This window comes from Schistocerca gregaria, chromosome 2, assembly GCF_023897955.1.
Source record: "Schistocerca gregaria isolate iqSchGreg1 chromosome 2, iqSchGreg1.2, whole genome shotgun sequence".
In the NCBI taxonomy this organism is placed as follows: domain Eukaryota; kingdom Metazoa; phylum Arthropoda; class Insecta; order Orthoptera; family Acrididae; genus Schistocerca; species Schistocerca gregaria.
Window position 1 is genome coordinate 109,606,053 of NC_064921.1, and position 15,029 is coordinate 109,621,081.

The following is a 15,029-nucleotide window of genomic DNA, read 5'->3' on the forward strand; positions in this document are numbered from 1 at the left end:
ATGATTCCAAATCAAGGGAAGAGACAAATCAGTATTTTGTATTTTTGTATTTTCATTCATTAAGATCATATGGAATAATATTCTGGGGTGTCTCATCACTAAGGAAGAAAGTCTTCATTGTGCAAAAACGTACTCTAAGAATAATATGTGGTGCTCATCTATGGCCATCTGGTGGACATCTGTTTCAGGAGTTGGGCATTCTGACTTACTGCTTAACAGTTTATTTGTTCCCTCATGAAGCCTATTGTCTTTAGCACAAAAAGTGGTGCAGAATGATGCAATATAATTTTTTATCAATTCTCTGCCTGAGAGACAGCAAAATAAAATTAGAAAAGGAACTGAGAAAGATTCTCCTTGAGAACTCCTTCCATTCAGTAGAAGAATTTTTATTACTATAATACGTAGAAGTTGTAGGTAGCAATTTCTAACTCACATAAATCCTGTTTTTTATTTTTGTAATAAAATGCAAAATGATCCATGAAGCACGTAACCAACTACAACTTAACCCTAAATTACCTAAATTATCATTACAGAGCACTTGCGTGCAATGGATAGTCTGTGTCTGACTGGGGAATAGCCCCACAGAGCTACTGAATAATATGTGAGCCTCACCTGAGCTGGCTGATGTCCCAGAAGCCGAGTAGCCTGGGAGGTACCCCAGACGTCAGGCAGAAGCGCTGCTCCTGGACGTGAAGGCGCGCGGGTCCAGCGGCGATCTTGGCACGTGGAGGCGCCGACGACATCTGGATGAGGAACTGCACGTCTGTGGGACAGAGGGCTCTTTACTCTAGCGCAAATCACGTGCCGACATACATGGCTACAAGAGGATATGGAAGTCTACGAAATGCGAGTGTACCCTAAGCGTCACGTGCAACCAACTTATTATCATCTGATAACCCTTAGGGAATGGAATACATGGTGTCTTGAAAAGACAGTATATTACAAACATCAACAAAAATGAAAGGAGGGCAATGAACGCAATCGAATTTAATCTGGCATCTTATGATGATCAGGTGAAATTAGATTAGGGAAAGAGACGCGAATAGTGTTCGATGAGTTTGGGTGACCAAATAGCTGATGACAGACGAAGTGACATGGATATAAAACGCAGATTGGCTATAGCAAAAAAATCAGTTCTGATTTAGAGACATCTGCTTACTATGAATATAAATTTAAGTCTCATAAGGACATCGAGTATAGATTTAAGTGTCAGGAAGTTGTTTCTGAAAGTATTTGTATGGAGTGGAGACACGTATGGAAGTGAAACATGGACGATAAATAGTTTGGACAAGAAGAGAATAGAAGCTTCGAAATGTGGTCCTACAGAAGAATGCTCAAGGTTAGATGGGTAGATCACATAACTAATGAGAAGGTATTGAATAGGATTGGGGAGAAGAGACGTTTGTGGCATAACTTGACTAGAAGAAGAGATCGGTTGGTAGGACATGCTCTAAGGCATCAAGGGATCCCCAATTTAGCTTTTGAGGGCAGCGTGGAGAGTAAAAATCGCAGAGGGAGACTAAGAGATGAATACACTAAGCAGATTCAGAATGATGTAGGTTGCAGTAGGTACTGGGATATGAAGAAGCTTGCACAGGATAGAGTAGCATGGAGAGCTGCATCAAATCAGGCTCAAGACTGAAGGCCACAACAACAACAAGGACAGAAGCTGAAGTAATGAATTAAAATTTGTGCCAGCACCTGGATCTCCAGCTTACTTGGTAGATGCGTTAACCACTACACCACCATGCCAGTGAGGGCACCACACCTGTGCAGAGTACTCTAATCCAGTATCCTCCACAATGCAAACTTCAATTCACACCTTCAGCCCATTTTCTCCTTCTTCAATTGCCAATGTTACCGAGGGTCTCTAATAATGGAAAAACACCATACATTTCAAAGGGTTCAAATGCCTCTGAGCACTATGGGACTCAACTGCTGTGGTTATTAGTCCCCTAGAACTTAGATCTACTTAAATCTAACTAACCTAAGGACATCACGCACATCCATGCTCGAGGCAGGATTCGAACCTGCGACCGTAGCAGTCGCACGGTTCCGGTCTGCGCCACCACAGATTTACGTGTGATGGGGAAATATTGTCAGTACATGAGGCGCAGGCGATCTATTGAGCTGATGGAATTACCTATTCCTGGAAAAACTTATTTAAGATTGAAGTAGAGGAAAATGGACTGAAGGTGTGAACTTTATGTTAGGGAGGACAATGGGCTACGGTAGTCTACGCAGCTGTGACAATCACAGTGCCAAATAAGCAGGAAACATGGGTTCAAGTCCTGGCCTTGGCACATATTTTTACTCATTACTTCAGCTTCTGTCCTGATCGAAGATAAATTTAAAACTCGTTTGTTACTAGGAGAGTAAATGCCATAAATTTAAAAGTTAGGAATTCGTTTCTGAACTTATTTGTCTGTGGAGTGGCCTTGTATGGAGGTGAAACGTGGACGATAGGGTGGTATGAAGAGAAAAGAAGCTTTTGAAATGTGATGTTGCAGAAGAACGCAGATTATTACATGGGTAGACTGAATAAATAATGAAAGAAATGTAAGCACAAGTTAACTAAAAGAATGGATCGGCTGATAGGACTAATTCTGAGGTATAACCGTGGAGACAGCTAGTAACAGTGGGAAGTTTGGTGGGTAAAAGCTGTAGAGAAACACACATGAATGCAGTAAACAGGTTCACATGAATGTAGGTTTCAGTAATTATTCAGCAATGAGGGGGCTTGCACGAGATAGATCAGTGTGAAAAGTTGCATCAAACCAGCCTTTGGACTGAAAATCACAACAAAATACCACATTGAAATAAGAATAAGACTGTGATGTTGACTAATTAGGATGCCGAAACAGGACGACATGTCGCTGAACCACCAGAGACTTTAGCTTTATGAATATTATTAGCATTCATGCTGCCACTTCGGGGGAGTAGTAATGGTTCCTGGTGATAATATCAGTAACTGTAGGTCACAGACCTGCATAACAGTGTTTTGAATAATACTACTAGTGGAACACTTCTCAGGGAGTATTTTTCATGCAGGTGGGGAAAATAAACTGCTAAATAATCGTCTTAATTTTCAGTGCAAATCTTCAACGATCTTTTATTTTCGATAAAGTCACTGGTTTAGGTTATAGACCACAGTATTCTTACTATTTAAATCTGCAAAGCTTGAAAATGGCCTACGGTCGAAACTTGTAACACTGCGCAATATAAAAGACACATAAATGTTTTCACCATGAATTTCTCCAAAAAAATTTCGGTAATCCGTTGTATCAAAACACGTACAAGAGTGAATAGGTATTCTATTTTTTTTCAATTGCAAAACAGACTTTGTCTTGATGTAATATTTTCTATTTACACTGAAGAGCCAAAGAAACAGGTACCCCTGCCTCATGTCGTGTAGGGACCCCGAGAACACGCAGAAATGTCGCATTATGACGTGGCATGGAGTCTACTGTCTAAAGTAGTGCTGGAGGGAATTGACACCACGAATCCTGCAGGGCTGACTATAAATCCGTATGAGTACGAGGGGATGATGATCTCTTCTGAATAGCACGTAGCAAGATATCCCAGATATGCTCAATAATTTTCATGTCTGGGGAGTTTGGTAGCCAGAGGAAGTGTTTAAACTCAGAAGAGTATTTCTGGAGCCACTCTGTAGCAAATATGGAGGTGCGGGTGGTGTCGCGTTGTCGTTCTGGATTTGCCTAAGTACGTCGGAATGCACAATGGACGTGAATCGATGCAGGTGATCAGACAGGATGCTTACGTGCGTGTCACCTGTCAGAGGTGTATCTAGATATATAGTGGATACCGTATTACTCCAACTGCACACGCGCCACACCATTACAGGGCCTCCACCAGCCTGAACAGCCTCCGCTGATATGCAGGTCCGTGGAATCATGAGGCCGTCTCCAAACGCGTACACATCGATCCTCTCGATAGAATTTGAAACGAGACTCGTCCGACCAAGAAACATGTTTCCAGTCAACAACCGACCAGTGTCGGTGTTGATGGGCCCAGGAGAGACGTAAAGCTTTCTGCTGTGAAGTCATTAAACGTACACGAGAGGGGCTTCCGTTCCGGAAGCCTATACCAATGATGATTCGTTGAATGGTTCGCATGCTGACACTTGTTGAAGGCCCAGCATTTAAATTTGCAGCAATTTGCGGAAGGGTTGCACTTCTGTCACGTTGCGTGATTCTCTTCAGTCGTCGTTGGTTCCGTTCATGCAGGATCTTTTTCTGGCCGCAGCGATACCGGAGACCTGATGTTTTACTGGATTCCTGACATTCACGGTACACTCTTGAAATCGTGGAACGGAAAAATCCCCACTTCATCGCTGTCTCGGAGACCCTGTGTCCCACTACTCGTGCGCAGACTGTTACACGACGTTCAAACTTACTTAAATCGTGATAAGTTGTCATTGTAGCAGCAGTAACAGGTCTAATAACAGCGCCAGACACTTGTTGTTTTATATAGGGTTTTCAGACCACAGCGCCGTATTCTGCCAGTTTATTTATCACTGTATTTGAATATGCATCCAAATACTAGTTACTTTGACGTTTAAGTGCCTTCTACAACGGTAGACTCAGTCAAAAATTGAGTGGAAACACACGCTTGGAGCTTGCAGAAACCTAACATTTTTGGCCTGGATTACCTCTCTGTGGGAGCATTGTTGCATTTGTATGGGTAAACCCACTCTTTAAAGGTTACTTTGAATGAGTGTCACACCTGTACCTTTCAACAGCAATATGTCTTATATGACGACTGGATGAAGAATTTTTCCGAGAAACCTCGCTGACCGGCAGTACGCCTGCCGTATACAACTGTCGATACCAACGGCTGTTAGGACTACAGCCAATGAAATTACAAAGGATGTAACCATGCAAGGTGTCACATTCACTAGTTCCACTGCAAAGGTATGAAATTTACCTAGGGATAAAATTATAGCGCTGATACTTGCAAGTCTTGTGAAATAAGATACATTAAAAAGAGACGTACTTATTATTATTGGTAGGAGACTTACCTTCATATATTTTCTACAATGAGAGGTTTCTGATGTTAATTATATTTAAACAATAAAATATTTTCACCGTGAAAGGTGTATTACGCCGTGCTAGCGTTTATGGAAGTGAAGAGACATGTGTATGCTAACTTACCTTCTCCTAAGTTGCTGGATATCTTCACCTGCCATTGCATTAACCTCTCTCTTGTATCGAACGCCAGAATTACAGTTACGTCTTGACAAATTATTGCTATCGTATTCGATTCTTTGTCTAAAGTGAACCCTGAAAAAAAGAGCGATATAATATCAGATTCTCACACATTGCTGGCTCGTGAATAACATTAAACATTCTAATTTAAGACACAGAAGAAGAGGGCGGAAATGTGTCCAATCATCAAACGTTCTACAATGAACATGACACTTCAAAATTCGTCTTTAGTTTTCTTTTTGCGCTTATTCATACAAAATATAAACGATTTTCTAGACTGTATCATACTTAAGACCGGTAAATTTATATATCTAACATAGCTCTCTGATCATTAGGAACAAGTATATGTTAACAATTCTGGTTAAAGATATAATAAATAATTAGTAATCAGAGAGATTCGGATTTCCTCACCAGTTTCATATTTTTTAGCATTCGAGCTCCATAAAGATAATATTCTTTCATTGACTAAAAGAAAATTTTGTGTTGCAAACATACGCATAATACGAATACCTAATATATACAGCGCTAAACGTCTGTAACATGGTCGTAAGCTACACTCTATTAATGTAAGAAATTCCAAATAATTGCAATTTCTGGTAATTGGCTACATTATGATAATTACTTTATCAGCATATGTAGTCATGAGGAGGCTATAGTGGAATACAGTCAAGGAATTTGGGGAGCTGATGAAATTTTCCGGGTATCGAAGAATTACAAACCGTAAACGCACAGAATAATAAATAATTCATATTTTTTTCAAAACAAGAGGCGGAAATAGAGAGGCAACTTGGCAGTAAGGTACACCTTGCAAACTTTGTTCATAAGACTGTAACATTTGGTTAAACAACCTGTTTGATACGTGTATCGAAGAAGTAGTGAGTCAAGTGAAAATATGAAGGCATAAGGTCTAGTAATCTCGAGATCAAGAAGGTGAATTCTGATGCAAGCGAAGAGAATCTGTAGCATACTGACTTTAATAAACATATTGTTCACAACAAAGACTAATAAATAAAAGTAATAACGAATACCATGCACGATATTAGCAGTGACAGAACGATACAGCAGGAGAAATGAAATAATTTGCCTGAGTGAAAAGAAAATTTACACTTCGCTCTACATGAAAATATGCCTATGCGACTGGAAAACGGCTTATTTCCAATTTTGGATAACCGATTATGTTACGATATGAGTTTCAAAATAGTCACTATTAATTTCGGGGTAGATTTAGAGCAACTGTGTAACATTAGGCGATAAGTGGTTCGGTAAAAACTGTGTAAAATAAACTCACAGTACCTCGTCTGTATCTAAAAATGTTTACCTTTGTCTTCAAGCCCTGGTAAATTGTGAATTTTATAGAATTCTATAAAACTAAATTCATGTTACAGTCATTGCGGAGTACATTACCCTCAAGGTATACAGGTGAAAAGTACAGGGTTGATGGAAACAGCGGCACTTCTATTCAGTGGTATCAATCAGAGAACGCTGAGAAAAGGACACTGTTACACTGTCGTTTTAATGGAGAATCTGGGAGGAGAGGTGGAGGAGAGGGAATCCGAAAAGTTACCAGCATATCATGCTTGTGTAATGATCACAATGAAGACGGCTACGAAAATGTGTGGAGTTAATACAGAAATAAGCAGAACTAGTATTTAAAAATTATTCAGGTTATTATTACCAGACCTGAACGTTAATATCATTTTCACTCGGAATAATTCTGAAAATTAGTTGATTTCCTATCAACCGAAAATGACTCATACTCGAAAGACAATCCTGCTATTGGAAAAGAATTTTACCACTACACTTTTATATGAAGGACGAAAGAACTGAAGTAAATAAATCAAAATTACCCTGGTTTCGTCTTAGGTAGGGTCGTAGAGCACATGCTAGATATGAAGATGAAGTAATTCCTTGAGGAGTAATAGCATTTGTCTAAGAGTCTGTCCCGTTTAAGGTTACTTCACTGATCTTAAACACTACATTGTGCACACAGGAAAATCTACTATATAGTAACTTCTGTTTTTACATATATACGAAAGGAGATCACACTTGAAGCGCAGTGATTTCGAGATAAGTTGCAATAACAGATTTTATCCTCAACAATATATAACTAACTGCAAAAATTTCTACTGACAGGATGCAGCGCATTGAAGAGAGTAGTAGACAAGAGGAGGGGGGGGGGGGGGGGCGGACGTCAGCCCACTCTCGATTGTTGCCAGATTTATCCAAGATGGCAGTGATGATGTCATCCTAGATGGCGGTCTGTAGACCTGGCATCAGCACTTGACATCATCCAAGATGGCGATCGAGACGTCAGCTGATGATATGAGTACCATTATCGAACAAGGCGCCTTTTGGCAGGAAAGTGCCCTCCACCCTTGTGGGAAGTTTGAATTTTGGTGCGAAATTAAATTATGTGCTGCTAGGGGTTGCCACCGTCCTCTGTGTCCCCGCCCTTTCGGAATTTTTTTATTGATGACGCGTCATCCTCTTGGAAAATGATGTGGAATTACGAATATCGCTCTAAGAGCTTACTTCTACAGGTGAGGGCAGTTAGTATGGTGAGGCCCCCACTAGCGTCTACTCATGATGTCATTGAATTCGAATATAATTTGTTTAAATATGTCTGTATTCGTATAAATTTGTTTAGATTTGTTGAATTGTTTTTACTTTTATTATCTACCTACAGCAGCAGCGGCTTAATGTGGTGTTACCGCCACAAGAGTCTGAGATATCAGTACTTGTTATGCTGACAGTGCAGAAGGAGCATGTGTTCAATTAGCGAGATGTTAGAGCCACATGGTGGAAGTTTTAATAGCTGTATGACATGCACTCATTCAGCTGACGAGTGCAAACACAACTCACTGCACCAAGAATGGAAGCGAGCAGTAATGCTTGAACATATGAACAGGCAGGTTTCAGTCCTGCAAATTAATGCTTTGCATTGAGATGCATTAATAATGCATTACACAATGCATGGAAACATCTGACTCTGCTCCCACACCACGAGGGACAACTGCCAACAACTGAGTTAGTTCGTGAGTTTACCGAGATATATAACGTGATCATGCAGTTCAGTCAGTAGGAGCACAGTGTCATGATGATGTCGAGTGTTGTCCCAGGTGCACATGTGCCCCAGCGACAATTTCAAATTTTGGTGGGAATTTCGAATTTTGGATCGAATTGCTTTGTCCTAGGGCTGTACTGATATGCCCACCCCACCTGGGAATTGGTGGGAACAGGAATCAGCCTGTTCCGGGCTGCTGGAGTGAGGAAGGAGTGTACTTCATTTATTTTTAAAACAATTTATTTAGGGACGGATTTCACATAGTTTATGCATTACACTGATATGAAACCCTGATGCACTTGGGGTCACAATATACAGTTTACAGACCTGGAAACTATTCGCAAATCATGTAGTACCCTCATGTGCTGAGACGCAAAACATCTCATAAATTACCGAAATAATCCACTACACAGAATAGAGGCATGCAAACTACTCATAGATCACCGAAATAATGCATGTGCAACGCTATACAAACACGCTCACAAAACTAAAACACCCAAAAATAGTGCAGTGCATAAAACAAACAAAAAAAAATCAGATGTGTGTGAAATCTTATGGGACTGCTAAGGTCATCAGTCCCTAAGCTTACACTCTAATTAACCTAAATTATCCTAAGGACAAACACACACACCCATGCCCGAGGGAGGACTCGTATCTCTGCCAGGACCAGCCGCACAGTCTACAAAACACAAAGAGCACATAAAAAATGCAACGTATCAACCACTCGAACTCTTATTCTACTGGATGGAGAGTTCTAGTACACCCCCTAACACACGGAAACTGGCCAGATTCGAGGGGGGGAAGGTTAGGTAAGTGTCCTTTATTCATTTTGGTCGAGATCTGACGCAAATATCGATCCTAATTACGTAATTAATCACAAAGATCGGTCATAATTACACAATTATATGCATAGCGCTGCACAAGGACAGCATAAAATCGCAATACAGCACAAAAAACTAACGATACCATACAACTAGACTTACCCTGTTGGGAAACAAATTTTACAGTACAACTTCAAACTGACTCAAATATAGATCATAATTATGTAATTACCACAAAGATTGGTCCTAATTGCACAACCATATCCATGTGCTGCACCAGAATGGCCTAAAATTGCAATTTAGCTCAAAAATGTACGATACCATGCAACTGGTGTTTTCCACGTGGGAAAAAATTTCGCGATACCAATTCACACTGATATAACTATGGATCATAATTACGTAATTAATCACAAAGATTGGTTATAGTTACAAAACTATATGCATAGGGCTGCTCTAGGACGGCCTAAAAGAGCAATATAGCGCAAAAACGCACGGTACCATAAAACTGGTGTTACCCTACTGGAAAAAATTTTGGCAATACCACTCGAAACCAGGGACAGAATCACTCTAACTGCACCCTACACCAACAAGCCAGGGGGAGAATGGCTGGAATATAAGGTACTATCTTTATTCTTCTTGATGGGAAATGCGTTCAACTGACTAGATGGTGGTGTTTGACATAGAGGAGTTTCAAAAGTATATTACCTACCGCTGTTTGACGTCAGAGTTCACTACACAGGGTTACTAAAAATCACTCTACAGCCCAGCTAACTGAAGCCAATACATGCTATCACAGCTGATGGGAAAAAGGCTCCACAGCTCTATTTACATGTCGAAACTGTCGTGAAGAAAATAACAGCACTCTTATCGAACAAGTCACAACGCAGCAAAGGCTCTAGGGAAAATCGTCGCCCTAAAAGACCAAAGGGGTGGGAGTCGGATGTGCTTTATCCTCCGTGTACAATCACAAACTGCCGAAAATCGACGCCCTGTCACCACCTAGAAGGTACATGGAACGAGGGAAGGAGCTACTCAACCAACAACAGCCTCGCTGCTCGTGATGGCCACTGCCCGCCTTGAAGCGATGGTACTTTGCCAACACAGAAGCAGGTATAGTTAGCTAAACAATAGGAGATAAAAGAGTGGCTTTCGGGGTAGTCTAATGTATAGTTACACAGCCGTCCCTAATGGTTAGGGGACGCAGCTGCAGCGATGAGCTACCACAGACCAGACAGGTCCCCAATGCCTCCAATAGGTATCTGGTTCTGGGATGGAGAAACCCTTTTGTTTAATGCCACGTAGGACGCTCCAGCTGGGACTGGGCGAGAGCAACAGTCTAGTGGAGTGATCACCCGTCGATCTGCATTGGATTATTTAACATCAACTCCACCCATATCATGAGGCACCTATTTAAAAAAAAAAAAAAAAAAAAGAGGGATAAAACATACGTGACAATAATAAATATCCTCTTTCCAGAAAAACAGGAAAATCCCGTTTTCATTTAGTTTTGTGGGCAAAATCGGTACAGATCTTTACGTTCGACTGAGAAAAATATCCCGTCTCAAAAATGGTTCAAATGGATCTGAACACTATGGGACATAACATCTGAGGTCAGCAGTCCCCTAGACTTAGAACTACTTAAACCTAACTAACCTAAGGACGTCACACAGATCCATGCCCGAGGCAGGATTCGAATCTGCTACCGTAGCAACAGCGCGGTTCCGGAATGAAGCGCCTACAACCGCTCGTTGACAGTAGCCGGCTATCCCGTCTCGAAGACCTTTACATGAAAACTTAAAAAAAAGAGGATACTGGTATTTCCACTCGCGAATACTGGTGTCGGTGATATAACAGATTCCAAATCATAGTTATAATTTACAAAGTCAACAAAGGTGTTCCTCCAGCCGTCTTTAACCTGCTAGATGCACTCAACTCACACCACAATCGATCGTCTCTCAACCAAATAAAGACAGGAAATGTGAAGTAGCAGTAAGTCGAACAATTTACATGGGAGTGAATAATGATCTACGGCAAACACATGTCCATATTGAATCTTCTCAAATTTCCACGCGATCACGAAAGCTGTCCAACACATACTAAGTATTAGTCCGCTATTCGGCCGTTAAGTCAACTACGTTCTTGCAATGCAACAGGCCTCTCCATTCGGACGGATCCTGAAGTTAGGGGGAAACATGAATCATTCCTGCCACAGACCATCACCGCCGCCGCGTAAAGCATGCATAGACTGAATCATCCTACGAAATCGTTAACATATATATTTGATTGCTATGAATACAGTTAAATGTTAGGATTGTGGTTTCAATTGAACGACCCGGCTGATGGCTGTGGGTCTGGAAACAGAAATAACTCTACCATTCTTAAGACGTGACATACTCTTCACTTTGCTGTAACAGTATTCCACGTCAAATCCATACCATTCTTATTACTGGACATAGTCATTTACTTTGCACATGTTGCAACATAAACATATACTTTATACGCCTGATGCTCAAGCTTAAACTATCACACATCCCCTACTACGAAGTATAATACATCGTCAATAACTTATTGATGGCGCTACGAAATAATACTGACCGAAAATCAACAGTGGGTGGACATATCTCATAAGGTTTCTTGCGAGTGGTACCATTCTGACGTAGAAAGAGAGATGTAACTGTGTTACAAATAGCCAGATGTTAAAAAACACAACCATGTCACCATTACAAGGGACCTTGGTTCTACAAGTGCATACAAGCATCAATGTGGAAAGCTATACTCGCTTTATAAATCTGCTTATGGCATTACCTCTGAATGAAGTGCTTTTTCCCAGACAAATACCGTGACAATGAATACAGATGGTGATCACCGATGTGTATAGTACCAAACCAAGTTACAAGTCGCCGATGGTGTAACCTCATAATAAAATTCCCGTATTTTGAAAGTGATTCGGCTAAGGAGCGTGGTGTGAAACAGGTGTTAACAACTCCCACGCGCCGCTAGATATTTCTTCAGTATTTGTAACGCATTCTGCCCCTATGCCATGTCAGAAATTCAGTTATATATTGTTCTGATATAGGCGATGGTTGATTGAGAAGGATCACAAACAGTAGTAGATGATGTCCCGGTTGCGGTCGTAAGATTAGCGTTTCAGATCTCTAGTGCTACGCTTTCAGAAGAAATGCTGGTTGGGATTTGGAATCAAGTCTTTCCGTTCTACCACATACCTGCGTTGGATCCTTTGGAGAAGTCCTTTAATGATTACAGCCACTAGTAAATTACATTTATGTAACTCTCATATCTCAAAACGAGTCACCTGTTCCGAACCTATCTGGTGCTGTAAAATTACAACGTGGTTTTAGGTACCCCCTATGCATCTTGCAAGTGCCCCTTAGACTCTGCGGTACAATCCGTGCACTTTTCCGAATGTGATCGTTCCAGTGTAAGTCGGAACTGCGTAGAACTCAGAGAAAGCTATATTTACTACCTTCAGCAACCCATGTAGAAACAGGCTAAGCTGAGTTACTGCGACAGGACATGTGCAAACGAAATGACTATGTCCATTCATAAGGATGGTATGGATTTGATGTAAAATACTGTGATAGAAAAGTGAAGTGTATGTCAAGTCATAAGAATGGTACAGATATTTCTATTCGCAGACCCACAGCCATCTTGAGGGTGTATTTCCGATACTTCACTCTTTATCAAATGTGGTTAAAATGAAAGCTCAGTCCTAACAATTTATTGTAATTATAACGATCAAGTACATATCTGACGCATTTCATAGGATGGTTCAGTCTACGCCCGCTTTGCGCGGCGGCGGTGGTGGTCTGTGGCGGGAATGATTCACGTTTCCCCCTGACGTCAGGAGCCGTCCGAATGGAGAGGCCTGTTGCATTGCAGGAACGTAGTTGGCTTACCCATCTCGTCCTGTAGACGGACGAATAGCGGACTAACACTTAGTATGTGTAGGACAGCGTTTGTGATCACGTGGAAATTTGAGAAGAATCATTTATGGACATGGGTTTGTGGTAGACCATTATTCCTTCCCATGTAAATTGTCCTATTGACTGCTTTTTCACATTTCCCGTCTTCACTTGGTTGAGAGAAGATCGATTGTGATGTGTGTTGAGTGCATCTAGCAGGTTAAAGACGGGTAGAGGAATGTCTGCTGGTACTCTACATATGAGAAACACTTTAGTTGACTTTGTAAATTATAAGTATGGTTTGGAATCTGTTACATCACCGACATAGGCATTTGTGAGTGCAAATATCAGTTTCTTCCACTTTTTGGAGTTTCCACGTGAAGTTCTTCGCAATCGGGATAAGTTTCATAGTCGAACGTAAAAAGCTACACCGATTTCGCTCATAAGACTAAATGAAATTGGAATTTGTCTATTTTTGTATAAAGGAGGACATTTAGTATCGTTTGTTCTTTTTCATTTTAAAAAAAATAGAAGCTTTATTATAGGAGTCGAGTTGATGATAAATAATTAAGTGCACAATGGCGGGTGAGTTCTCTACGAGACCATGGCTCTCGTCTGGTTCCAACTGGAGCGTCCTACGTGATGTTAAACAAAAGTATTTTCCATCCCAGAACGAGAGGCCTATTGGAGGCATTCGGGACCTGTCTAGTCTGTGACACCTCATCGCTACTGCTGCGTCCCCTAACCATTAGGGGTGGCTGTGTAACTATACTTTAGACGACGAAGATGCATTTGAGAAAGCCACGCTTCTATCTCCCATTGTTTAGTAAACTATACCTACTTTATGTTGGCAAAGGACCATCGTTTCAAGGTGGGCAGCAGCCATCACGAGGCTGTTGTTGGCGGCGTAGTTCCCTCCCTCAGTCCATCCACCCTGTAGGGGTGATTGTACATGGAGGAGAAAGCATGTTCAGCTACCACCCCACTGCAGTCTTTTAGGGCGACGATTTTCCCCCAGTGCCTGTGCTGCATTCCGACCTGTTCGATAAGAGTGCTGTTATATTTTCACAAAAATTTCTAATTGTAATTAGAACTGTGATGCCTTTATTCTATCAGCTGTGATAGCATGCGTTGGCTGCAGTTAGCTGGGCTGTAGGATGATTTTTAGTAGGCGTGTGTAGTGAACTCTGAAATCAAACAGTGATAGGTAATGTACTTTTCAAACTCTTCTATGTCCAAAACCATCATCTAGTCAGCTGAACACATTTCCCACCAAGAATAATAAAGACAGTAACTTAAACCGCAGCCCTTTTCCCTTTAGCTTGTAAGTGTAGGGTAGAGCTTGAGTGTTTCTGTTTTGGTTTGGAGTGGTATTGCGAAGTTTTTATCCCAGCAGGATAACACCAGTTGTATGGTATCGTTTGTTTCGTGAGCCGTATTGTGATTTTATGCCATCCTTGTGTAGTGCTATGCATACAGTTGTGTAGTTATGACAGATCTTTGTGATTAATTACGTAATTAAGATCGCTATTTGCGTCATATCCCGACCAAAAGAAAAACGTTCACTAACCTAACCTTCCTCTCTCGCATTTGGACAGTTTCCATGTGTTAGGAGGTGCACTTGCACTTTCCACTAGTAGAATTAGTGCTATAGTGGTTGATAGCGTTTTTTTTACGTGCAATGCGTGTTTGTGCATTGCATTATTTTCGTGTGTTTATGCATTGTCAGCGTGTTTGCATAGCATTACAAATGCATTATTTCGGTAATCTATGAGTAGTTTGCAAGTCTGTTTGCTGTGTAGTGGATTATTTCGGTAATATACTGGTTGTTTGCGTCTCTGCATGTCAGTGTATTGCGTTCTTTGCGAGTATTTTCCAGGTCTGTAAACTGTATATTGTGACCCCAAGCGTGTCACGATAAGTGTCACGGATCAGTGTGATAAAGTATGTGAAATCCGTCACTGGGAAAAATAAATAAAGTACACTCCTTTCT

The 15,029-nt window shown here is 41.1% G+C and overlaps 1 protein-coding gene across 1 annotated transcript in view; it reads right to left on the bottom strand.

Annotated features, from left to right (window-relative positions):
- Positions 1-15,029, bottom strand: part of LOC126335602 (uncharacterized) — a 375,101-nt gene that overhangs the window by 140,540 nt on the left and 219,532 nt on the right. Inside the window, exons 4-5 of the mRNA XM_049999055.1 lie at positions 5,175-5,303; positions 613-763 (exon numbers count right to left, since the gene is read on the bottom strand). Of these exons, the coding sequence (XP_049855012.1) occupies positions 613-763; positions 5,175-5,303 (280 nt within the window). The remainder of the gene's footprint in view (positions 1-612; positions 764-5,174; positions 5,304-15,029) is intronic.